The sequence below is a fragment of the Heterodontus francisci genome, chromosome 6, assembly GCF_036365525.1.
Source record: "Heterodontus francisci isolate sHetFra1 chromosome 6, sHetFra1.hap1, whole genome shotgun sequence".
Taxonomy (NCBI): domain Eukaryota; kingdom Metazoa; phylum Chordata; class Chondrichthyes; order Heterodontiformes; family Heterodontidae; genus Heterodontus; species Heterodontus francisci.
Genome location: NC_090376.1, coordinates 54,570,490 through 54,595,841, shown reverse-complemented (window position 1 = coordinate 54,595,841; position 25,352 = coordinate 54,570,490). Strand labels below are relative to the sequence as shown.

General features: G+C 42.6%; 1 protein-coding gene across 1 annotated transcript in view; it reads right to left on the bottom strand.

Annotated features, from left to right (window-relative positions):
- Positions 1 to 25,065, bottom strand: part of LOC137370961 (rho GTPase-activating protein 20-like) — a 126,258-nt gene extending 101,193 nt beyond the window's left edge. Inside the window, exon 1 of the mRNA XM_068032847.1 lies at positions 24,845 to 25,065. Coding sequence (XP_067888948.1) covers positions 24,845 to 24,940 — 96 coding nt within the window. The 5' untranslated portion in view covers positions 24,941 to 25,065. The remainder of the gene's footprint in view (positions 1 to 24,844) is intronic.
- Between the last annotated feature and the right edge of the window lie 287 nt (positions 25,066 to 25,352).

Genomic DNA, 25,352 nt, shown 5'->3' with positions numbered 1-25,352 from the left:
ATTTCTCCTGTAGCTGGCGAAGGGAGAACAGCATGTCAATGGTGGATCTCTCTGCTCGAAAGCTGCACTGTGTCTCAGGTTAGACACGCGCAGTCAGCTTCTGGAGTCTGTTTAAAACAACACGAGCGAAGACTTTTCCCACTATGCTGAGCAGGGAGATTCCACGGTAGTTGTTGCAGTCACTGCGGTCACCCTTGTTCTTATAGAGGGTGATGATATTGGCATCGCGCATGTCCTGTGGTACTGCTCCCTCGTTCCAGCACAGGCAAAGCAGTTCATGGAGTGCTGAGAGTATAGCAGGCTTGGCACTCTTGATTATTTCAGGGGTAATGCCGTCCTTTCCAGGGGCTTTTCCACTGGTTAGAGAATCAATGGCATCACAGAGTTTCGATTTTGTTGGCTGTTCGTCCAGCTCATCCATGACTGGCAGAGACTGGCTGCATTGAGGGCGGTATCAGTGACAACAGTTTCCCTGGAGTACAGTTCGAGGTAGTGCTCCACCCAGCATTCCATTTGCTTGCGTTGGTCAGTGATCGTTACCCCTGATTTAGACTTGAGGGGGGCTGATTATTCAACCACATATAATGGCACACTAAAAGCATGCCAAAACATCTCAGCAAGCTCTGTGCTATTTACTGAGGATATTCACAGCCATCTCAGACAAAATAATATTTTCCTTTATAATGAATTATAAGTATGTCAAGGTTACAACTTAAATCAGCTTCCTAACCAGATGGGTGCCACATATTCATATCTACGTGTCCACAGCCAGTATATTATGATCTCAGTTTGGTCATTAGTTGTTTGGTTGATTCTCAAAAGTTAAAAGAACATGATAGAAACCTACCAAAATATTGCTACCATATTAAAGGGAGGATTTATACTGGATATATACTTGAAAGGAAAAAAAATAAGGCTATAGGGAAAGAGCAGGGGAATGGAACTAATTGAATAGCTCTTTCAAAGTGCTGACACACAGGCTCGATGGGCCAAATAGCCTCCTTCTGATTCTATGATTTATACATTTGTCATGAAGACCCCCACCTGTTAAGAATGAGACATATTAATTTTGTCAAATGAACATTAATTTTAAACTGTTGCTGGAGTGAAGAAATTACTTGTTTAAAGAGATCACCAGACGTTTGGCTGCAGGACATTTGCATACTAAGAGACAGTGCTTGTGGAGACAAAGCAACTACTCCCTGGTTCAATTAACCCAAATGGATTTTTATCACCAGATATTGAAGGTGTAACGAAGCTCGTATTCCAGGGTCTGCTAAGATGACAGAATCCACAAATGCAGGAGTGGATAAACCAGCTGGTCACATGACTAACCTGCTGGCCAACTTGGAGTTTTGAATTGTGTTCCAAGGACAGTTTGAAGTCAGACTGCAGATCGCAACTGAACTTGGAACAAGAGTGCCTGTCTCCTGGCTGGCTCTCTCTCACTTTCTCACAAACCTCCGGACCCACTGAAGTTGCTTAAACCTCAAGAGAGAAAAGACTCCTACATCGAAACAAATTATAGTATGCACTGGGCCCCAATGAACAGCAAAACTTACCGACAACCAAAGACTCCACATTGAACTCAAAGGACTGTAATTACAACCCAGCTATTGCCTCAAACTTTTTCCCTTTATTCTTTCTACTTTTTATGTCTCTATCTGCATGTATGTTTATCACGTATGCATGCTCGTGTCGTTGCATATATGTAGTTGTTATCCAAATTAAAGTTTAAGATCAATAAACTTCCACCTTTCTTGTTCAATTCTAAGAAAACCTGTCTGATTTGATTTCTTTGCCTTGCAGTTGGAAAGCAGTGAACAAGGATACACTGAGGGGGAGCTTAAAACAAGGTGTTTTAAAATTAAACCCTGTTACAGTTAAACCAGGCAAAGGCTGAGAGGGAACCCCTAGACCCCTTTGACAAAGTGACAATGTTTGTTTGTCCTATAACAAGCTTCTGTTGATTAAGTATAAGGTGACAACAAGAGTTCTGAGGAAGGAAGCTGCTACATGGAACATCTGCCTTCCTAGCTAATTAAATCTGGTCCATAGTGGTCTGCCTGGGTTTCTAACTAAAAGCTTCATATGATAGACTGCCTGCCCCTCTAGTTCAGAAACACCAAAGGTTTTCAGCTAAATAGCTCCATAACATGAATCACCTACTCTCTCAGGTAAACTATTCCATGACCAAGACCATCTGGTGCCTGGCTCAGAACTATGGCCAACAGAAAAGAAAATAATGGCAGGGCACCCTGGTTGTCTGACACATTCGTGTAGCAATCTTTTATACCACTGAGTGGTAGCTTATATGAATAACCACACTTTACAACGACTCGTTGTAATGAGAAGCTTTTTATGTTGTCTGATGCAACATACCTCATGTGCTCAATTCCCATTCTTAAAGGAGTCATCAAGGATCTGCCAATTGGAGAATAGAATGTCAGCGGTGCAGTTACACTCACACCACCTGGCATACTTCTATCACCTGGTTACTGCTCAGCATTGGCGAAAGGCTGGGAAGAGGTTACTTGGCCACTCTTTCAGATGGGAATGGAACAGTTCAGAGAGAGCCACAGGAGAAGATAAATACCTTTCAAAATGAAAGAAATCTGCAATATGAACCACCTACCCCTGCAAAAATGCTTCAAGAGTTCATATAGTGAGCGGGATGGGGAGAAATAGAATAATGAAAATGGATAACCGTAAAAGAAATTCCATGAAGTGTATAAATCTTTTCCTTAATATGGTAGCTGGTTCTAGCTGGTTTCTATCATGTTGCTGCCATCACTTGATTCATTTGAAATGTTAGAATGAACCTTGTTGTGAGGATGCGAACTAAAGTGGGTTGTCGAGAATTTTCAAGTAATATAAAATAGCTTATATTGACAGATAAACTTTTTTACATGGTAACTGCTACAAAGTTCAATTTGCAAATAGGATCATAGGAAATAGGAGCAGGAGTAGGCCATTTGGCCCCTTGAGCCTGCTCTGCCATTCAACTAGATCATGGCTGATCTTATTTATTTATTTATTTTTTATTTAGAGATACAGCACTGAAACAGGCCCTTCGGCCCACCAAGTCTGTGCCGACCAACAACCACCCATTTATACTAATCCTACACTAATTCCATATTCCTACCACATCCCCACCTGTCCCTATATTTCCCTACCACCTACCTATACTAGAGGCAATTTATAATGGCCAATTTACCTACCAACCTGCAAGTCTTTGGCATGTGGGAGGAAACCTGAGCACCCGGAGGAAACCCACGCAGACACAGGGAGAACTTGCAAACTCCACACAGGCAGTACCCAGAATTGAACCCGGGTCGCTGGAGCTGTGAGGCTGCAGTGCTAACCACTGCGCCACTGTGCAAAATTTTGTTTATATTGGGAACCAACTCTTTAAGGTGAGGTGTGACAGTATACATTGGAAATACATTGTATAATTATGCAACTTACATACTAGTCTAATTTTGAGCATCAGTTATTTTCTTTCTCTGTCCATAAATGTTCCATGCCTTTCACTCTGCCTCTCTGTTAGCTTAGTCATCAGCATCGGAACTGTGTGACACTTCTAGCATAGAGTCCTGACGAACAGGGATGTAGATCAGAAAATTGGGCTCAGATCAAAGCACCCAACTTGCAGCTCTCCTGGAGTTCCAGACATTAACTTTAATGGCCAGACATTTAGCCATATCATGAATCAGACATGGTGAGCTCTGTGCCATCTTCTCCAATCTGTACTCCCGTCAAGTGAGACCCAATATCAGAAATGAAGCCCTACAATTTTGGGGCTGTTGTTTCATGTTTCTGTTCTACATCCATTCCCTTATGTCGACAAATATTAATGGTGGGTCAGAAATGACAATGTGGGCCAGTATGCTGCCCTTTTCTTGAGTTTGTTTCAAATTCAAGCCACACAGAAGGAACAAAAGTCTCTTGTTTGTACTGGAAGTAAAACTCCTACGTGGAAATGAGTTTAGACAATCGCGATCCAGTTCTTGTGGGTGTGAATTCACAGCACAAAACCAATCTACTGCATTGGGATGCCCATTCAGGGGATGTGTGAGTTGTTGCATATATATTAATGTGGCACAGTCTTCGAAATGGACCAGGCCTTCCAGGCCTCCCAGCACCACTCCCGGGCTTCCCAGCCCTGCTCCCAGGCCTCCTAGTGCTACTCGCAGGCCTCCCAGCCCCACTGGTGGGCCTCCTAGTGCCATTCCTGGGCCTCCCAGCCCCACTGGTGGGCCTCCTAGTGCCATTCCCGGGCCTCCCAGCCCTGCTTTCAGGCCTCCCAGCCCCGCTCCCAGGCCTCCCAGTGCCACTCCCGGGCCTCCTAGTGCCACTCCCGGGCCTCCTAGTGCCACTCCCGGGCCACCAACCTCCCATGCCTGGGCCTCCCAGCCCCACTCCTGGGCCTCCCAGTGCCACTCCTGGGCCTCCCAGTGCCACTCCTGGGCCTCCCAACCCCATTCCCAGGCCTCCCAGCACCGCTCCTAGACCTCCCAGCACCAATCCCAGGCCTCCCAGCCCCATTTCCGGGCTTCCAACTGCTACCCTCAAGTGGAGAACCTGAATGTTAAAAGCCGTTCAATTGTGCAATTAAGTAAGTTTGCTATGTTATTATTTGAAGAGACAAGCTCACTCCCCAGTGCTGCTTCTCTAATCCTCTCTGCACAACAACTAAATGTATTTTTCATGATTTGTTTTGACATTTGAGAGTTTTCCTACAGTACTAGCAAATATGTCCCTCATTGTAGGGGTAGCAACATGTTATTGCATGAAGCAAGGTTTCAGACACAAAGGTTTTCTTAATCAATACCAGCAAAACATTTCTGTACCCTATAGCACACTGTATTTACTATGCGGAACCTCCAGGTTAGTGACATAATTCAATGCTCCACTCCAAACATTCTTAAAGAGGGATTTTTTTTTTAAAACACCAATTATTACACTATCGACCATCAGAGAGCTACAGCTTTGATTGTATTGATCTGACGTCTTGGCCATGGCTTGGCAATATCGATGCTACTTTACTTGATATTAATAGAAAAGAGCAATTTCCTATATATCAGTGCTATTACTTTTCCATAACTTAAACTGACATATAACATTGCAAAAGTATTTAAATGGTGAAACTTGTCATGTCAGTTCAATTATAGAGATGGAGCAATGATTGTATCCCAAAGCAGGTGGCCATGAGTTTGAGTCCCAAACACGTTTGACACGTTGAATCCATTCGCCACTACTGGGAACAAGTTTTGCTAGTTCTAAATAGAGACACTCCATCATGAGGGAAGGTAAATCCTCACTTCAATGTAAATGCAACACTCTCATGAGCCAATAGCAGAGTAGCATACACAGTTAGCTTTGATTGAAATCCGCAATTCAGAGCTATCCTGCCAGCTGTGAAAGGCTATTGGGGGGATTTTAACTGCTAGCAGATTCTGGGTGGAAAACTATAGGGCCACACTTCCTTTTGGCTGGTATCATATCGACTGTCTGTTAAACAACCTGCTCGATATTCAGTTCCGTTGACTTCAATAGACTTGAATATTGGGGCGGGCCGTATAACAGGAGTCCCATGCAATATTGTCCATTTTAAACGTACCACCCAAAACTAATTTCTACCCCCTGTGAGTCTCAGTTAGTTTCCCACCCACCCGCAAGAGTATGAGGTCATGGCAATTTTAACTGCCAGGACTTGTTAACATACCATTGGTGCCACTTCCCATCCAGAAGGGGAAAAGGGTGCAGGCTTCTGGGAAATTGGGTGGCCCTTCATCACCTGCGGGCATTCAGCTAAGTGTGAAGAAGGAGTCGGTAGGGGCACATGGGGACAGGAGAGGCATAAACATTCATTGTGGAAGACCAAAGGATCACCCCTGCTCCTCCTGACCTACTTAGAAAACCTATTTAGAGATCCTCTTCAACCTCCTGATCTTCTTCCACATCTTCCTCATTGAATTTTGGGATTAATTGAGATAGTTTTAACAATCCTATACCCAGCCCTGAATTACAATCCTCCATATTGGCCATGCTTTCATTGGTCTGTCGCCCCCCACCCCTGCCCTCCCCCCATTTAACTCAAGCCACTTTAGCTCTCCCTCTCTTCGCATTCTTTCTGGAAGGTTCTTTCTCTCTCTCTCTCTCCTCCATCTGTTTGTCTTCATGTTCCTTCTGGAAGGCTCTTTCTTTCTCTTTCTCTCTTTCCTCAACTTCAAGTTTCCTCTGTTCCAATTGTATCTTTGCTAGCAATACCCTGTCGGAGTCTATTTCTAATCCTGTTTCTCTTCAGATTCAAGGGAAAAATGGTTGGCCACTAGCCTTAGGAGTTCAGACTTCCTTGCCTTGCCACGTACAGTGATCCCACACTGCTCAGCCATTTTCCTCGACTCCTCCATGGACAGTGCTTTTAACTTATCCCTGGCTTGGGGAGCTACTAGCTTCTGTTGCAGACATGTTAGTATTCAAACACACAAAACCACAGGAAAACCTGTATTGAAATCTTGCTCTTTTTGATTGGGAACAATTTGGCTTCCCCCTTCCAATTTCTCTCATTTGTCTGTGGGTCAAATCCAGCACGGTAGCCCCAAATTTCTGTTATGACCAGGTGAAAAAGGGGTCTAGGGTTCCCTCTCAGCCTTCACCTGGTCTTACCGTAACTGGGTTTAATTTTAAACACTTTTTTTTAGCTCCCCCTTAGTGAATCCTTGTTCGCTAACTTCCAATTATAAGGCAATGAAACTGGTCAAACAGGTTTACTTAGGTTTAAAGAAAACAGGTTGAACTTTATTAAACTTAAATTCTGTTAATACCTATGGGTATGCGACGCGCACACGCTAGCATGCATACGCAATACACACATGCAGATAGAGACAGAAAAGAGGAGAAGAAACAAAGTGGAAAAGTTTGAGGCAATATCTGAAGATGGTTTTGGTTACTGTTCTTCGAGCTCGCTGTAGAGTCCTTCATTGTAGGTAGATCTTACTTTTCGTTGGGGCCCAGTATTCTTCGTAAACCTTGTTTGATGTAGGAGACTTTTCTCTCTTGTGGTTCATGTGTCCTCAATTGGTCCAGAGGCTTGTGAGAAAGAGATGGGAGCAGACAAGAGAGGTCTTCGCACTACAGTCAATGTCATTTTCCGATACTATCCCCATGTCCCATGAACATACTCAATGACTGAGCCTCCACAGCCCTCTGGGGCAGAGAATTCCAAGGATTCACCATCCTCTGAGTGAAGAAATTCCTCCTCATCTCAGTCCTAAATGGCCTACCCCTTATTCTGAGACTGTGTCCCCTGGTTCTAGACTCCCCAGCCAGGGGAAACATCCTTCCTGCATCTACCCTGTCAAGCCTTGTAAGAATTTTGGATGTTTCTATGAGATCACCTCTCATTCTTCTAAACTCTAGAGAATACAGGCCCAGCCTCCTCAATCTCTCCTCATAGGACAATCCTGCCGTCCCAGGAATTAGTCAGGTGAACCTTCATTGCACTGCCTCTATGGCAAGTATATCCTTCCTTGGGTAAAGAGACCAAAACTGTACAAAATACTCCAGGTGCGGTCCTCTATACATAGGTAGGGGTGCTACGATTGACCTCTATGCCTCTGAATTAGGTGAGGGAAAACTGGCCAGAGTTCCTGCTGATGATAGCAATCCAATAATCTCAGTTGGAAGCGTCCACATGTAGATACCAACTGAGGAAAGGATCTGACTTGGCTGTAATGTCCCGTGCAGTTGAATAGCTCACTGACACACATGTCAAGGTCCAAATATTAATAATTGTTTTTTGGGTGAGGCAAATGTAAAGTGGCCTGCCACAAAACCATGCCTAATGAGGAATCATCTGCAACAACAACAACTGTTCACATTTATATAGCACCTTTAACATGGAGAAATATCCCAAGGTGCTTCATAGAGATATAGTCAGAGAAAAATAGACCCCAAGCCAAAGAAGGAGATAACAGGAGGGCTGACCAAAAGTGGCTGTGTTTTAAGGGGAGTCTTAAAGTAAGAGAGGGAGTTGGCGAAGCAGAGGGTATTTCAGGACCATAGGACCTAGATGGCTCGAAGCACAGCTGTCAATGGTAAGGCGAAAGGGAGAGGATGCACAAGGAGCCAGAGATGGTGGAACACAAGAGTAATGGAGCTATTGAGCTGGAGAAGGTTACAACGATAGGGAGGGGCAAAGCTATTAAGGAATTCAGATGCAAGGATGAAAATTTTAAATTGGAGGCATTGGGAGTCAGGGTCCTGATGTAAGCCAGCAATGACAGTGGTGAAAGATGAGCGGGACTTAGTGTGGATAGGGATATCGGCAGCAGAGTTTTGTACAAAATGAACTTTATGAAGATTGGAGGACAGGAAGTCAGCCAAGAGAGAATTGGAATAGTCAAGTCTGCAGGTGACAAAAGCATGGACGATGGTTTCGGCACCAGGTGGACAGAGGCAGCAAGAGACCCAGACAATGTTAACTTCTGGGCTTCATTTCCACGTGGGAAGTCGCACTTTCACCCACTTCATGATCACAAATGCGTCAGTAATAACATGCCTTCTGCTCCTCTAAGCCTCAATCTTCCCTACCATCAGTACTTTGATGCAAAACTTTGCACATGGAGAGCTGCGCCATATTTTGCCCAAGAATTTGGAGAGGAACTATTGCTTGTGGTGATGTTAATACCAGGCATGCCTAAGTGTATGTGTGCTAGCTGAACAGAAATTGTGCTCACTGTTTCTAGAATAATAGGATCCCTTCAGTTACCTATAAATTTGTACTATACCTCCCGGTTTTACCACTTACAAAACATTTGGTTGCCAAAATAGTCATTTTCTATCCTTATTTTATAGTTAGTAGGTATATTCTATTAAAAGTGTGAGCTGTGACTGTGGTAGTCCTCTTGCCTCTGAGTCAGAAGATTGTGTGATCAAACTCCACTCCAGAGACTTGAGCACATAATCTAGGCTGACTCTCTAGTGCAATATTGAGGGAGTGCTGTGCTATCAGAGGTGCTGTCTTTCAGATGCGACATTAAACTGAGGCCCTATCTGCCCTCCAACTGGACATTAAAGATCCCCTGCCATGATTTAGAAGAAGGGCAGAGGTGTTCTTGCTGCTGTCTGGGACAATATTTATCCTTCAACCAACATCAATAAAAACAGGTTATCTGGTCATTATCACATTGTTCTTTGTGGGACCTTGCTTTGCACAAATTAACTGCTGCATGTCCCTACATTACAACAGTGACTACACTTCAAAAGTACTTCATTGGCTATAAAATACTTTGGGATGCCGTGGGGTCATGAAAGATACTATATTAATCTTTTCTTTCAGTAATAACTGATAAAATTCTCAGTAGCAAGTTAGATAAAGCAACTGCAAGTTGAAATTGCCTCGTAATAATGAGGTAAAGGCCTTTTTTGGTGTGTTTGAGCTCAATGAAATATGAGGAAACCCAGTGGTGGCATATAATGGGTAAATTTGATGGACGAGTAGCCATTTTATTTTATTGTTTCTCGTCAGAAAGCCTAACAGGATCACAGGAAGTAATCTTATACTTCACCTAGAACCATAGAAAAATTACAGCACAGAAGGAGGGCATTCAGCCCATCGTGTCCGTGCTGGCTGAAAAACTAGCCATCCAATCTAATTCCACCTTCCAGCACCTGGTCCATAGTCTTGCCGGTTACAGCACTTAGGGTGCAGGTCCAGGTACCTTTTAAAAGAATTGAGGGTTTCTGCCTCCACCACTGTTCCTTGCCATGAATTGAATTCACCAATTGGGTTTGTTAAAATATCATTTTGGTCTTGAGTTATTGTTTTGTATTTTACTGGATAAAGTGTTCAATTTTGTAAATGTAAGTTTTACAAGCATTTCGGAGTTGACCATACAGTACTAAAATATCAGGTTAATGTGAGCTGGTGTTTTTATGTATGCAGATGTACAGTTTGTTATTTTGAAGTTAATTTTATTCTCCAGTAAGAATTTATTTAAGAAAGTATTTAGTATGTAAGCTGTATGTATGCATGCTGACTTCTGCCCTTAGTATCTGGTTCCTGCCAACCATGGAGGCAGGGCAAAAATGAAGAACAGATATGAATTCCATAGGTAAACAAAGCAATATAGATTTCTCAATATAGATTCCTGCTGGAAAATGATAAAACAACTTACAACGAGGGGATGTTTGCAGGAGAGTTACACCAACACATTTCTACAGTAAAAACAGTATTATAGGGCACTATGATTTGAACCAATTAAGCTCTAATGTTGTTTATTGCCTTATACAAATACACTATGCATATATACAGCATATATACCCCGCCCGCGCGCCCAACCCCCCACCCGCCATAGCTGATGAATCAGTATTCCTTCATGTTGAACACCACTTGGAGGAAGCACTTAGGGGGGCAAGGGCACAGAATGTACTCTGGGTGGGAGACTGCAACGTCCATTACCAAGAGTTGATCGGTAGCACCACTATTGACCGAGCTGGCCGTGTCCGAAAGGACATAGCTGCTCGACTGGGTCTGCAGCAGGTGGTGAGGGAACCAACAAATGGGAAAAACATACTTGACGTTGTCCTCATCAATCTGCCTGTCGCAGATGCACCTGTCCATGACAGTATTGGTAGGAGTGACCACCACAAAGTCCTTGTGGAGACGAAGTCTCATCTTCACACTGAGGATAAGCTCCATCGTGTTGTGTGGCACTACCACTGTGCTAAATAGGATAGATTTCAAACACATCTAGCAACTCAAAACTGGGCGTCCATGAGTGCTGTGGGCCATCAGCAGCAGCAGAATTGTATTCAACCACAATCTGTAACCTCATAGACCAGGATTTCCCCCACTCTACCATTACCATCAAGCCAGGGGATCAACCCTGGTTCAATGAAGAGTGCAGGAGGGCATGCCAGGAGCAGCACCAGGCATACCTAAAAATGAGGTGTCAGCCTGGTGAAGCTACAACCCAGGACTATATGCATGCCAGACAACGTAATGTGATAGACAGATCTAAGCAATCCCACAACCAACAGATCAGATCTAAGTGCTACAGTCCTGCCACATTCATTCGTGAATGGTGGTGGACAATAAACAACTAACTGGAGGAGGTGGCTCCACAAATATCCCCATCCTCAATGATGGGGCAGCCCAGAACATCAGTGCGAAAGATAAGGCTGAAGCATTTTCAACAATCTTCAGGCAGAAGTGCCGAGTAGATGATTCATCTGGGCCTTCTCCTGAAGTCCCCAGCATCACAGATGCCAGTCTTAGCCAACGATTCACTTCACATGATATTAAGAAACAACTGAAAGCACTGGGTGTGGGCCCACTGCAAAGGCTGTGGGCCCTGACAACATTCTTACAATAGTACTGAAGACCTGTTCTCCAGAACTTGTCGCGCCCCTAGCCAAGCTGTTCCAGTACAGCTACAAACACTGGCATCTACCCGGCAATGTGGAAAATTGCCCAGGTATGCCCTGTACACAAAAAGCAGAACAAATGCAACCCAGCCAATTACCGTCTCATCAGTCTAATCTCGATCATCAGTAAAGTGATAGAAGGTGTCATCAACAGTACTATCAAGCAGCACTTGCTCAGCAGTAACCTGCTCAGTGACGCTCAGTTTGGGTTCCGCCAGGGCCACTCAGCTCCTGACCTCATTACAGCCTTTGTTCAAACGTAAACAAAAGAGCTGAACTCAAGACGTGAAGTGAGGTGAGAGTGACTGCCCTTGACATCAAGGCAGCATTTGACCGAGTATGGCATCTAGGAGCCCGAGCAAAACTAGGCATCGGGGGAAAACTCTCCACTCGTTGTAGTCATACCTAGTGCAAAGGAAGATGGTTGTGGTTGTTGGAGGTCAATCATCTCAGCTCCAGGACATCACTGCAGGAGTTCCTCAGGGTAGTGTCCTTGGCCCAAACATCCTCAGCTGTTTCATCAATGACCTTCCCTCCATCATAAGGTCAGAAGTGGGGATGTTCGCTGATGATTGCAATCTGTTCAGCACCATTTGCGACTCCTCAGATAATGGAGCAGTCCGTGCAGAAATGCAGCAAGACCTGAACAATATCCAGGCTTGGGCTGATAAGTGGCAAGTAACATTCACGTCAGACAAGTGCCAGGCAATGATTATTTCCAACAAGAGAGAATCTAACCATCTCCCCTTGACATTCAATGGCATTATGATCGCTGAATCCCCCACTATCAACATCCTGGGGGTTACCATTCACCAGAAATTGAACTGGAGCAGCTATATAAATACCATGGCTACAAGAGCAGGTCAGAAGCTAGGAATCCTGTGGAAAGTAACTCAACTCCTGACTCCCCAAAGACTGTCCACCATCTACAAGGCACAAGTCAGGAGTGGAATACTCTCCACTTGCCTGGATGGGTGCAGCTCCAATGATACTCAAGAAGTTCAACAACATCCAGGACAAAGCAGCCTGCTTGATTGGCACCCCATCCAGAAACATTCACTCCCTCCACCACTGATGCACAGTGGCAGCAGTGTGTACCATCTACAGGATGCACTGCAGCAATGCACCAAGGCTCTTAGACAGCACCTTCCAAACCCACGACCTCTACCACCTAGAAGGACAAGGGCAGTAGTTGCATGGGAACACCACCACCTGCAAGTTCCCCTCCAAGCCACATACCATCCTGACTTGGAACTATATCACCGTTCCTTCACTGTCGCTGGGTCAAAATCCTGGAACTTCCTTCCTAACAGCACTGTGGGTGTATCAACCTCACATGGACTGCAGCAGTTCAAGAATGTGGCTCATCACCACCTTCGACAGGACAATTAGGGATGGGCAATAAATGCTGTCCTAGTCAGCGATGCCCACAACCCATGTATGAATAAAAATATATATATACTCTTCATTCGCTTTTTAAGCTAACAGTTAGTTTTTCATCCTTGCTTGTCAGTACTTCACATAAGCTTTTCTCATTGTGATTGAGGTTGCCAGGATGAACCAATCATATCAGTTGGAAGGTCAAAGTCAGAGCTGTTAGAAGCAACTTTTTTCTCCTGTCGTTGTTTGCAAACAAACATGGAACAGAAAAATTTTAAGCTGAGCTGATGGCTCCTAACAGTCTCAGTTACTGATGATTTTGATTTAGTATTTGTTCCTGAACAAGTTGCATACAGCAAATAAGCTGATGAAATGCAGCTGTTGAAACTTTGAATTATGCTTAATGAAACATTCAGAAGCTGTTGCTGATATAATGGTTTGTTTTCTTCAAAACTGGTTGAAATAGATTTTTTGAAGTAATGATGGATGTTTCCTGGTGTGAATGTGTTATGAACATTACTGTCACTGCACTGGTGGAATTGCCACAGTTTGGAAACAATAATTAATTTTTAAAAAACAATTAGATTCCCATATTTAGGTTTTGCGACACTGTGCTGCTGTAATGTGTGGTGTGGATCTCTGACTTGTTTGTGTGTCAGCGTCAAAAAAGTAATCAAAAAGGCTAATGGAATGTTGGCCTTTATCTCAAGGAGGCTGGAATTCAAAAGTGAGGAAGTGATGCTTCAATTGTACAGAGGCTTGGTCAGATCGCAACTGGGGTTCTGCACTCAGTTTTGGACATCAAACTTCAGGAAAAATGCATCAGCCTTACGAGGAATACAGCATAGATTTACTTGACATAAGCTTTAGGCTTTAAATTATGAGGCCCAGTTGCATAAACTTGGTTTTTATTCCCTTCAGTTTAGAACTTTAAGGGTTGCAGTACTGAGGGAGTGCGGCACTGTCAGAGATGCTGTCTTTCAGATGAGACATTGAACTGAGGCCCTGTCTGCCCTCTCAGGTGGACGTAACAGATCGCTTGGCACTATTTCAAAGAAGAGCAGGGGAGTTATTTATCCCTGGTGTCCTGGCCAATATTTATCCCTCAACCAGCATTTCTAAAACAGATGATCGGCTATTATCACATTCCTGTTTGTGGAAGCTTGCTGTGCACAAATTGGCTGCCGCATTTCCTATATTACAACATTGACTACACTTCCAAAGTACTTCATTGACTGTAAAGTGCTTTGGAACATTCTGTAGTCATGAAAGGTGCTATAGAATTGCCAGTCTTTCCTTTTGATCTAATTGAGGCATTGAAAATGAGAAAGGGATTTGATAGGGTGCAGAGAAACTAATTCCTCTAGTGGGGGAATCCAGAAAAAGAGGGCATAATCTCAAAATTAGAGCCAGGCCATTTAGGAGTGAAATCTAGAATCCGTTCACCCAAAAGGTATTAGGTCAATTGAAATTTTGATAAATTTTAGTTCAGTATAGGTAGCAAGGGAAATGAAATGAAGGTGGGTAAATGAAGTCGAGCTACAGATAGCCATGATCTAATTGAATGTTGGAACAAGCTCCAGAGGCTAAATGACCTATGTGAGTTGCAGTGCCTGGTTAGGTTATGTAACTTAATTATTTTCCTTTTAGTTTTTACACAGGGTTGAGGTCCCTTTGTTATTGTGAAGTAACCGGGAAAAGAGCCCATACCATCTTTATTAAAAAGTCAACATCTACAGGCAGATATGAGAAATTGCATTAATAATCAGTAAGATTCCTTCCACTTATGGCTGTTCTTGGAAACCATAACCCCAGATTTCCTGGCCTGAAGAGGATGTTAAGCCTCATCTCGGCTGGGAAGGTCTTGAATTTGGAACGGAACCCCGTAATACAAGGATTCTTCCCTATTTGTTCTGACCTTTCAAAATCCAGTAGGGATGTTATGGGCATGCTTTCATAATACATTAAAAGGGCATGCTGGGGAGAGTTTGCAGGCTACCTCAGGCATCCTGCTGTGAAATGCCCTCAAAAGGTCTCAGTGGAACTCACACCAAGCCAGTCATCTCTCTAAGACTAAAATAATCAACCTGGGAGGTGATTGATTAGGGTTATTAATTATTTCTTTGCCCAGTTTGGGTCTAGAGGGGCCTTAGGCAGAATACTGTGGGCCGCTGCACCTTTTCAGAGTGGATTGAAGCAGATGCTTTTGACATGCCCTTGCAGATGCTGATATCCCACCACAATCATGTAAATGATCCCATCCCTGGGATTTGGGGCAAATTCTCTAGCATGGGGTAGGATGGATGGCGTTCCACTCCACCACAGTTGTATCCGTGAAAAGAAGCCATAGGAGTTTAGGGGCTTATATTTTGAGCACTTTGCTTTTTTAAAAAATGATCACGGTGTGTAATGAGTTTTATTTACCAGGAGAAGAAAATAAACTTTTTTGACAGCAGCAAGAGTGAGAGTAGTTGAGACTGGTGGTGGGGTTTAAAGAGCTGGGGGTTCGGAGGGAGGAAAAAAAAGAAAAATCAAGGTGTGACATCACAGGAAAGCAGGTAAGTGATTGGTTGGTGAGTATTTCTCTTTTACTGTCTCTAAACTAGGGCATTTGTTCAAATGAGGAACGGGAAAATTAAAAATGTAATTTGAGGTAATCATAGAATCATAGAAATTTACAGCATGGAAGAAGGCCATACAGCTGAAAAGTAGCCACCCTGCCGAACCCACTTTTCAGCTCTTGGTCTGTAGCCTTGTAAATTACAGCAATTCAAGTGCATGTCCAAGTACTTTTAAATGTTATGAGGGTTTCTGTCACTATCAGCCTTTCAGTTCCAGAACCCCACCACCTTCTGGGTGAAAAAAAATTCCCCTCTAAACCTCCTCCCTCTTATCCTAAATCGTGCCTCCTGGCTATAGCTCCTCAACTAAGGAAATCGGGCCTTCCTATCCATTCCATCTAGATCCCTCATAATTTTATACACTTCAATTAGGTCTCCCTTCAGCCTTCTGTTTCACAGAAAGCAACCCTAGCCTATCCAATCTTTCCTCATAACTAAAATTCTCAGCCCAGACAACATCCTCATAAACCTCCTTCAAACCCTCTCTAGTGCAATCACATCTTTCCTACAATGGGGTGACCGGATCTGCACGCAGTATTCCAGCTGTGGCCTAACTAGTGTTTTATACAGTACCAGCATAACCTCCCAACTCTTATATCCTATGCTTTGGCTAATAAAGGCAAGTATCCCATATGCCTTCTTGACCACCTTATCCACCTGTCCATCCACCATCAAGGATCTGTGGACATGTACTTCAAGGTCCCTCCTGTTCCTCTACACTTTTCAGATGCTACTATTTATTGTGTATTCCCTTGCCTTGTTAGCCTTCCCCAAATGCATTACCTCACATTTATCCAGATTGAACTCCATTTGCCAATATTCTGAAGTATAACAGTAAGTGAATTGATAATAAGTGTATTAACACAGAGCAGGTCTAGAGACATTAACTAAAATTAATAGTTTATACAAGGTAATAACTAGATTCTGAAAAAGAGAACAGTTTTTTTTAGATCATGGATGGGCAGCTGAGACCTGTTGTTTGTAATTTTTGCCCATGTGGGAACTTGAGAACATTTCACATGTCTTGGGGAACCATGTGTGTATGAAGTGTCTCCAGCTGCTTGAGCTTGAGCTCAAGGTGACCAAGCTTACAGGCAGCTGGAGTCACTGCGGAGCATCAGGGAGGATGAGAGTTTCTAGGATCATACGTTCCAGGAGGTGGTCACCCCACAATCAGTGAGAGCTCAGGATAGTGGATGGGTGGCCATCTGCAGGACTAGCAAGAGGCACAAAGAGCAGGAGTCTTTGGGGTGTGTGCCACTCTCAAACCGGTACTCAGCTTTGGAGACTGCTGGGAGTGACAAAACCTTGAAGGAGTGCAGTCCAGACCATGGCACCAATGGGCAAGGGACTGCACAGGAGGGAACAGCAAAGTGTAGAAATGCAGTCACTATAGGAGATTCCTTAGTTAGGGGGTCAGACAAACATTTCTGTAACTGTCAACATGAGTCCCAAATGGTGTGTTGCCTCCCTGGTGTCAAGGTAAAGGATATCATGGCGAGGGTGCAGAATATTCTGCAGGGGGGAAGGAGTGAGCCAAAAGATGTGGTACACGTTGGAACCAACGACATAGAGAGGGCAGGTATTAAGGTCCTATGTTCAGATTTTCAGAAGCTAGTGATGAAGTTAAAAATTAAACCTTGAAGGTAGTAATCTTTGGATTACTCCCAGTGCCACTTGTTAGGGAGAGTAGAAATAGGAAGATAGGGAGGATCAATGCATGGCTGAAGCATGATGCAGGAGGGAGGGATTCAGATTCTTGAGGCATTGGGACCAGTTCTGGGGCAGGAGGCACCTATTCAAAAGGGACAGGTTGCACCTCAACAGGACTGGGACCAATGTCCTGGCAGGGAGGTTTACTGTTGTGGTTGGGGAGGGTTTAAACTAAATTGGCAGTGGGGCGGGCACCAGCATATAGAAGTAGAAAAAAGAAAAAAGGTACATAAAGTTGAGAGTGTTGGATACTAGAGAAGGATGTAGTACCATATTAGATAGGAGCAGATGAAGAACGACTATGACAAATACAAAGACTGTTTAGAATGCATGTATGTAAATGAATAAAGTGTGATGAACAAGGTTGGTGAGCTACAAGCACAAATATTCATGTGGGAATATGATGTAATGGCAATAACGGAAACATGGCTTAAAAATGGTGAGGATTGGGTACTTAATACTCAAGGATACAACGTGTTCAGAAAAGATAGGAAGGGGAAAAAGGGAGGTCAGGTGGCATTACTGATTAGGAAAGGAATTGTAGTGTTGGAAAAAGAGGATGTCCTTGAGGGGTCAAAGACAGAATCCATTTCATTAGAATTGAGAAGCAAAAAAGTATGATCATGCTACTTGGGATATTCTATAGGCATCCAAATAGTGAGAGAGATAGAGGAGCTAATCTGCAGGGAAATCAGAGATGTGCAAGAACAATAGAGTGGTGATATTGGGGGACTTTAATTACCCAAATATCGATTGGGATTGTATTGGAGTAAAGGGTAAGAACGAGAAGGAATTTTTGATTTGAGTTCAGGAGTACTTCCTTGACCGGTATGTTTTTGGTCCAACTAGGAAGGAAACATTGCTGGATCTGGTGCTGGGGAATGAGGTGGGCCAAATGCACCAAGTGTCTGTGTGGGAACACTTGGATAAGAGTGATCATTGTATCATAAGGCTTAAATTCATAATGGAGAGGAGCAAGGAAGAATCTAAAGCAGAACATCTAAATTGGAAGAGGGTTAACTTCAATGGGATGAGAGGGTATCTAGTCATGGTAAAATGGAACCAAAGACTGACAGGAAAAACTGTATCGGAATAATGGGTTTAAGTAGGAGATGCTTCAGGTACAGACTAGGGACATTTCATCAAGGGTGAAAGGTAAGGGAAACAAAGCTAGGGCTGCTTGGATGATGAGGGAGTTACAGAATATGATGAAATGAAAAAAGGTGCATGATGTGTGTCAGGTGAATTCTTCAAGCAAAAACCAGGCCAAACAAAATAAGTTGACAAGGAAATGAAGGGAAAAGTAAGATTGGCAAAGAGAGGCTACTAGAATAGAATGGCAGTTAACATAAAACGGAACACAAAAAATCTTAGTAATATATAATAGTAAGTGGGTAGGAAGAGGTGGGGTGGATCCTATTCGGGATAAAGACGGTGATATATGCTTTGAAGTGCAGGGCAAGGATCGAATGCTTAATGAACACTTTGTATTAGTGTTTACTAAGCAAGAGGATGCTGACAAAACATCAGTAGAAGCGGAGATGGTCGAGGTAATAGATGGGATGAAAAATGATAGGCGGGATGTACTGGAAAGGCAAGCCCAATGCTTAGATTAGATAAGCTGCTGGTCCAAATGGCTTGCATCCGTGGTTGCTAAAGGAAGTGGGGGTGGAGACAGTGGAAGAGCTTGCCATAATCTTCCAATCTTCCCCAGATACTGGTGCCAGAGGATTGGAGAATAGCAAATGTGACACCCTTATTCAAGAAAAGGTGTAAGGACATTCCTAGTAACTACAGGCCGGCCTGTCAGTTTAACATCAGTGGTGGATAAAGTTTTAGAAACAATAATCAGGGAAAAGGAATGAACAGGCACTTGGAAAGGTTTGAAATAAGTAAGGAGAGCCAGCATGGATTTGTAAAAGGCAGATCATGCTTCACTAATCGAAGTGAATTTTTTGATGAAGTAACAGAGAAGGTTGTTGAAGGGAAAGCAATGGATGTTGTTTATATGGATTTTAAGAAAGTGTTTGACAAAGTACCACACACAAGTCTGGTTAACAAAATTGTGGCTCATGGAATAGGAGGGTCAGTGTCAGTTTGAATTAAAAAATTGGCTTAAGGGCAAAAAACAGACAGTCATGGTAAATAGTTGTTTTTCAGGCTGGTAGACAGTGGTGTTCCCCAAGGGTTGGTGCTAGGACCACTTTATAATATAAATATATATAAATGACTTGTATATTAGAATACAGAGCAAAATTTCAAAATTTGCCCATGATTCCAAACTTCTAGATGTGGCAAACAGTGAAAGTGCTACCAATCGACTGCAACAGGGCATTGATAGGCCCTTAGAATGGGCAGACAACTGACAGATGGAATTTAATATAGAGAAGTGTGAGGTGATGTATTTTGGCAGAAGGGATAGGGAGAGACAATCTAGACTTAATGGTACTGTTCTGAAGAGTGTGCAGGAAAAGAGGGACCTTTGGGTTCATGTGCATTGATCTTTGAAGGTGGCAGGACATATTGAGAGAATAATTAGCAAAGCATCCTGGGCTTCATAATAAAAGTATTGAGTACAAAAGCAGGGAAGTTGTGCCGAACCTTTATAAAGCTCTGGTTAAGCCACAACTAGAGCATTGTGTCCAGTTCTGGTCATCACACTTTCAGAAGGATGTGAGGATCCTTGACAGGGTGCAGAGGAGATTTACCAGGATGGTTCCAGGGTCGAGGCATTTTAGTTACAAGGTTAGGCTGGAGAAGCTGGTGTTGTTCTCCTTGGAGAAAAGGAGATTGAGGGGAGATTTGAGATTTACAAGATTTTGATAGGATTAGATAAGGTAGATAAGGAAAAGCAACTCCCATTCGCTGATCATACAAGGACTAGGTGACACAGATTTAAGGTTCTGGGCAAGAAATACGGAGGATGTGAGGAAGCACTTTTTTAAGCAGCAAGTGAAACTCACTGCCTACGAGGGTGGTGGAAGCAAAGATGATAAATGATTTCAAAAGAAAATTGAATGGGCACTAGAGGGAAATAAACATGCAGGGCTACATGGATTGAGTGAGGGAATGGGGCTGGCTGGATTGCTCTACAGAGAGCCGGCATGAACTCAATGGCCAAATGGCCTCCTTCTGTGCCATAATGACTTTATGACTCTATGACAGATTCAAAAGGGGAGCACAGGCTGGAAATTAAGGTTGGCAAAAAAGGGTGATCACGTCATATTATTTTAATGGTAAAGCATTTTATTATTTTAATTTTATCTTTTAAAATTGTATGTAACTACATAGAGCATTTCTAGTTTCATATTTAATGTCTATTTAATTGGATGTGCTGTTTAATTGGGATATGTTGGAGCTAGTAATTCCTCTTTCCTGGTTCAACAGTGTTTACATTCCTAAAGCACTGATGAGCACTATGAAGACAACCTCCAGACTCTAAACAACCCATATGTAATACGTAGAATGCTCCTGCACTAACTACTTCCCAAATCCATTTGTACCTTCTACATAGTAAAAACACATTTGAAAAGCATGTATTTTAAAATTTAGTTTTGGCAGCCATTAATTGCAATGCAGACCTTTTGCAGTTTTGCTTCACCTGACCCTGACCTCACCTTGCTGTTAGCTGAGAATAGAAAATCTCATAGTATTGAAAGTATTGTATTCTCGGAGTCTTTTTGCCAGCTTTTATTGAACTTGTATGTCCTTCAGCACACTGAAAAGTATTCTCTTTGCTATTAGAAATGCCTGAATTTTCCTCTGATCTCTCCTAATTATAAAGAATACAGCTATTCTGATGAAATATTGCAGACCTGAAATGTTAACTCTGTTTCTCTCTCCACAGATGCTGCCAGATTCTAGTACTTTCTGTTTTTATTTCAGATTTCCAGCATCCACATTATTTTGCTTTTCTTTACTGCCATTTGTCATTTCCTTCTGTATTGTGACCAACTATATAAAACAGATTTCCAAAGCTGATACTGTTATCTGGGGAAAAACACTCTCTTGAAACTTGGTTCCCCTCCCACCGCCTTCACCCCCATGTATTAATGAAATAAGAAAAGTTAATTACTGCAATAGAGTCTGTCCAATAAGTACAAGTTGCTTGGAAACTGGAACTTTCCTTTAGTTGCAATGACTTGACAAAAGGTTCTACTTGCTGTGCAACTGAACACTGCCTTCATACAGATACAACTTGTTTTCTGCCATAAGAACCAAAGGAACAGGAGGAGTAAACCATTCAGCCCCACAGCCTTCTCAGCTATTCAATTAGATCATGGCTGATCTATACCTCAACTCCATTTACCCCACCCCCTGGATCCCAACCCCACTTAGCTCCTCATCCCATGATACCTTAACCAAACATTATGCTCCATTGCTTTGGAGCACCAACACATGGATATCATGGCTGATCCCCTTCACTTTACTGAGATCCTGTCCTCATCTGCCATCAATTACTGTGGGATACTGTTGAGCAAAGAAAAAAAGAAAGTCAAAGGAAGCATCATCCCAAAGTCATCTGGTGATGAGAACAAAATTGGTGTAGTTAGTCATTTGTCCACTGTAAGAGCCACAAGTGTGTGTGTATGGCCATAGCAACAATGAGGTTGGGAGGGGGCTGGAAAATAGGTCAGTAATTTTTTTTAACTGGTCTGCAGCAATTTTCTTTTAAAATTTGGCAGCAATTGTTCCAAGGAGCATAAAAAATTGAATAACCATCCAGCCAGTGGGTCATTTCAGTCATCTCCCAGGAGAATTTGTTCTCTTGATCTATGGTACCACACAGGAGACTATTGGAGAAGATTAAGGGATATAAAATTAATGGGAGGGTAACAAATTGGATTAAAAAACTAGTTTGAAAGGAGGAAGCAGAGAATAGGATTAAAGGCAGTTTCTAAGAATGGATGGCAGTGGGTAACAGTGTCCCACAGAGTTCTATTCTGGGACTGCTTCTGTTCACAGTGTACATCAATCATTTGGATTCCAAGTTAGAGGGAGTGGTGTTCAAATTTGCAAATGATACTAAAATCGGATGCATAAATAATCCTGAGAACCAAAAGACGCTGCAAGGAGTTATTGATAAGGTGGTGAAATGAACGAAGGAATTGCAGATGGAATTCAATGCCAGTAAATTTGAGATGTTGAATTTTGGTTTAAAAAAAACAAAAGCAATAATTATACTTAGAACGGGGAAAAGTAGGACGATGTGAAGAAGAGGGTTTTCACGTTTAAGTTCGCAAGACAATAAAAGCTGCGCCTCAAGTGGTTAAGGCCATAAAAATGGAACACTGGGTTTAGGGTATAGAATATAAACGGCAAAATATAATGACAAATCTATAGAAAACCTTAGTAAGACTACAGTGTGTAGTTTTGAGCTCCACACTTTATAACTAATGTTGAGGCTATAAAGAGAGTACAGCTAATTTTCACTAGGATGATGCCTGGTATAAGGAAATACAAATATGAAGAAAGACTTGTAAAAGTGTACCTGTTTTTATTAGAACTGAGGAAATTAAAAGGTGATTTGATAGAGGTGTTTAAAATTATAAAAGTTTGGGACATAATAGAAACGAACTCTTTCCAGTCATTGATTGATTTAGAATCAAGAGACATAGAGATAAGATTAAATGTAAAAGATTTAGGACAGATAATAAAAGAAATTTTATTTTACACAGAGAATTGTTAGGCTATGGAATAAACAACCAGAGTTAGTGATTGAAGGAGACAGCATGCCAACATTTAATAACAGGTTAGATAGGGAACAGAGCGGTTACATGAGATTAGGACTATTGACAAACACCAAGACGGTATGGTTGGGCCGAACCTTTCCATATTGTAATTTTATGTAAATCCATAAAGGGGCACATTTGTACCGATGCGATGACTGTAAACCCTTAAAAAGAGTTGTCATTCCGTGCATCTAATACAAGATTTATTTTCAAGATAATTATTTTAGAAACTGTTTATGGTGCAAATATTGACAAACTAGTCCAAAGGGAGGTGAAGCAATGCTAAACATCCCAAAAATGCATTGCTCACACTGTTCAGTCTTTGCCAGACTTGCGTTTACAATCCCCCTCCAATGTGTAAAGACACTTTACACTTCTCCAAATCATTGAGCTCAGACTAGTGTTTCTGTTAGCTGTTTTCATCGTGACGTTATTGCTCACATGACTGCGTTTTACTAACATCAAGAAATACGTTTTACTAACATCAAGAAATACGATTAAAAGGTGAAACGTGAAATTATTTTGTGCCTGCATTAAAATCTACTTTATTGCGTGAATAGCCCCTCTCCGGTAAGCACAGAGAGAAATGCGCATTGTCATCCAAAACGCAGGCACGCACATATTTGCAGACACACACTTTATCAGCAATAACTGATACATCCTGAGTGCTTCACGTTATTTTTCTCATGTCCAGCATCACAAACCACTTCCATGTAAAACTTTACGCTCGGTGTTTTACTTGCTCAATGTCTAGGTAAATGTGGTGAGTCCAGGGCTCGAACAGAAACCTTTATCATTGGATTTTGCCTAGCTGGATAGTTCAGGTACTGCTGCTTAGCAGGGTAATTATATAATTAATTGTACGTCCTCGGGAGATACAAAACCGCAAAGCTCCAGCGCCCAATATAAAAACGAAACTCAAAACACTGTCCTTGATTAGTTTTACATGGCAGCTTGTTCCCATGGAGTCTCTGACTTACCCTCATTTTGACAGTCTCAAATTGTGACTGACAGCAAGTTAATCTCAGATATACCACTCAAAGTCCTTTGGCGATGAATCAGACCAGACGTTCTTATTAAAAAGTGCATCTCTCATAACCACCTTAGGTGGCCAGTCATCCAAAGAACTGAAAAGACTGTTTTCCCACACAATTACAGCTAACAATCAAACAGATACTTCGAACAGATCCACAGGATACAAGTCTTTGAAATGAATGACTTAACCCACCCGACCTGAGGCCAAATTGCCCTGTTGCACCCGATTTGGTGCTGCAACAATCCAATTGTCACCTTTTTGCGACAGCTTTTTGGATCACAATGGGCCAGATCATTGGCCACAGAATCGTGGATTACAGATACAGGCCTCATCGAGCCTAGTTTGACCATTTTCTATACGATACCCTGAACCGCGGGACAGAAGCCAAAAACAGTCAAAAATGCTGCATTTTTTTTTATCACATAACATTCAAATTGTGTGCTTTCTCAGCTGTCAGTCTTGACGCACACACTGTGCTCAGAGTCCTCATAGACACATGGTCAGACATACCAGAGAAGTTTAAACTCCTAAATATTTGCTTTCACGTCAGAGTTTTAATTGGCATTTGTGTAATTGCTGCCAAGGACTGACAAAACCGCAATCTTGTTTTAGGATCAGAAAACGAAGACCCTCATTCTGCTGTGACCTTTCCCGAATCCCAGTATCAATCAGTTGAACGGAAAAGATTTATCCCGCAATAACCATTACAATCCAAAACAGTAAGCTGGAAACAACTCTGTCTACTTTGGCCAATGTTTGGTTAAATAAACCACAGAACAATCACATTCGAATAACATATGCCCAGAACAACATTCTTGTACTTGTCTAAAGAAAACGGAACGGTGGCTCCCATCCTGTGGGCAACAGCGTTCCTACAAAACAGACCGAGCTACATTTTGTACATAGTTGTCTAAATTCGCGGCTACCTTCTTCTCTCCTGTTCCTCCGCAGCCCGATATTCGAGTTTCCCCCGTCAGGGAGGAAGAACGGCTCTGACCAATGTTATCCTGTTGAGGCGACATAGTTTGAAGATGTGTAATTCCTTATTCGCCCTCTGAATTCATTATGGGGACAAGACAGCTATTCAGCAAACGGGGAGCTGAGATTCTTGGTGCTGCAGCTAACGGGAGCTTCATTCGGATGAGACTGGGCTCTCTCTCACACACACACACAGCAAGCTATTAGTCTGGGCAGAACTTCCGAATTGCCTGGCTATCTGACGATCTTGTTATTAAATAAGATTAGTTAAAGCCAGCGTCACTGCTTTACCATGGATACGACTCCTCTCGTGTCCAAGTATCCGGGCTCTGGGTCTTAAAGCCCCACAGGTTACCTACACTGCTGCGGGCAAATATCAGATGTAAATCTCTGTTTATTATGCATCTGGATAGCCGCTGTGTACAGGTCCTGTCAATCACAGTTCATTCTTCACCT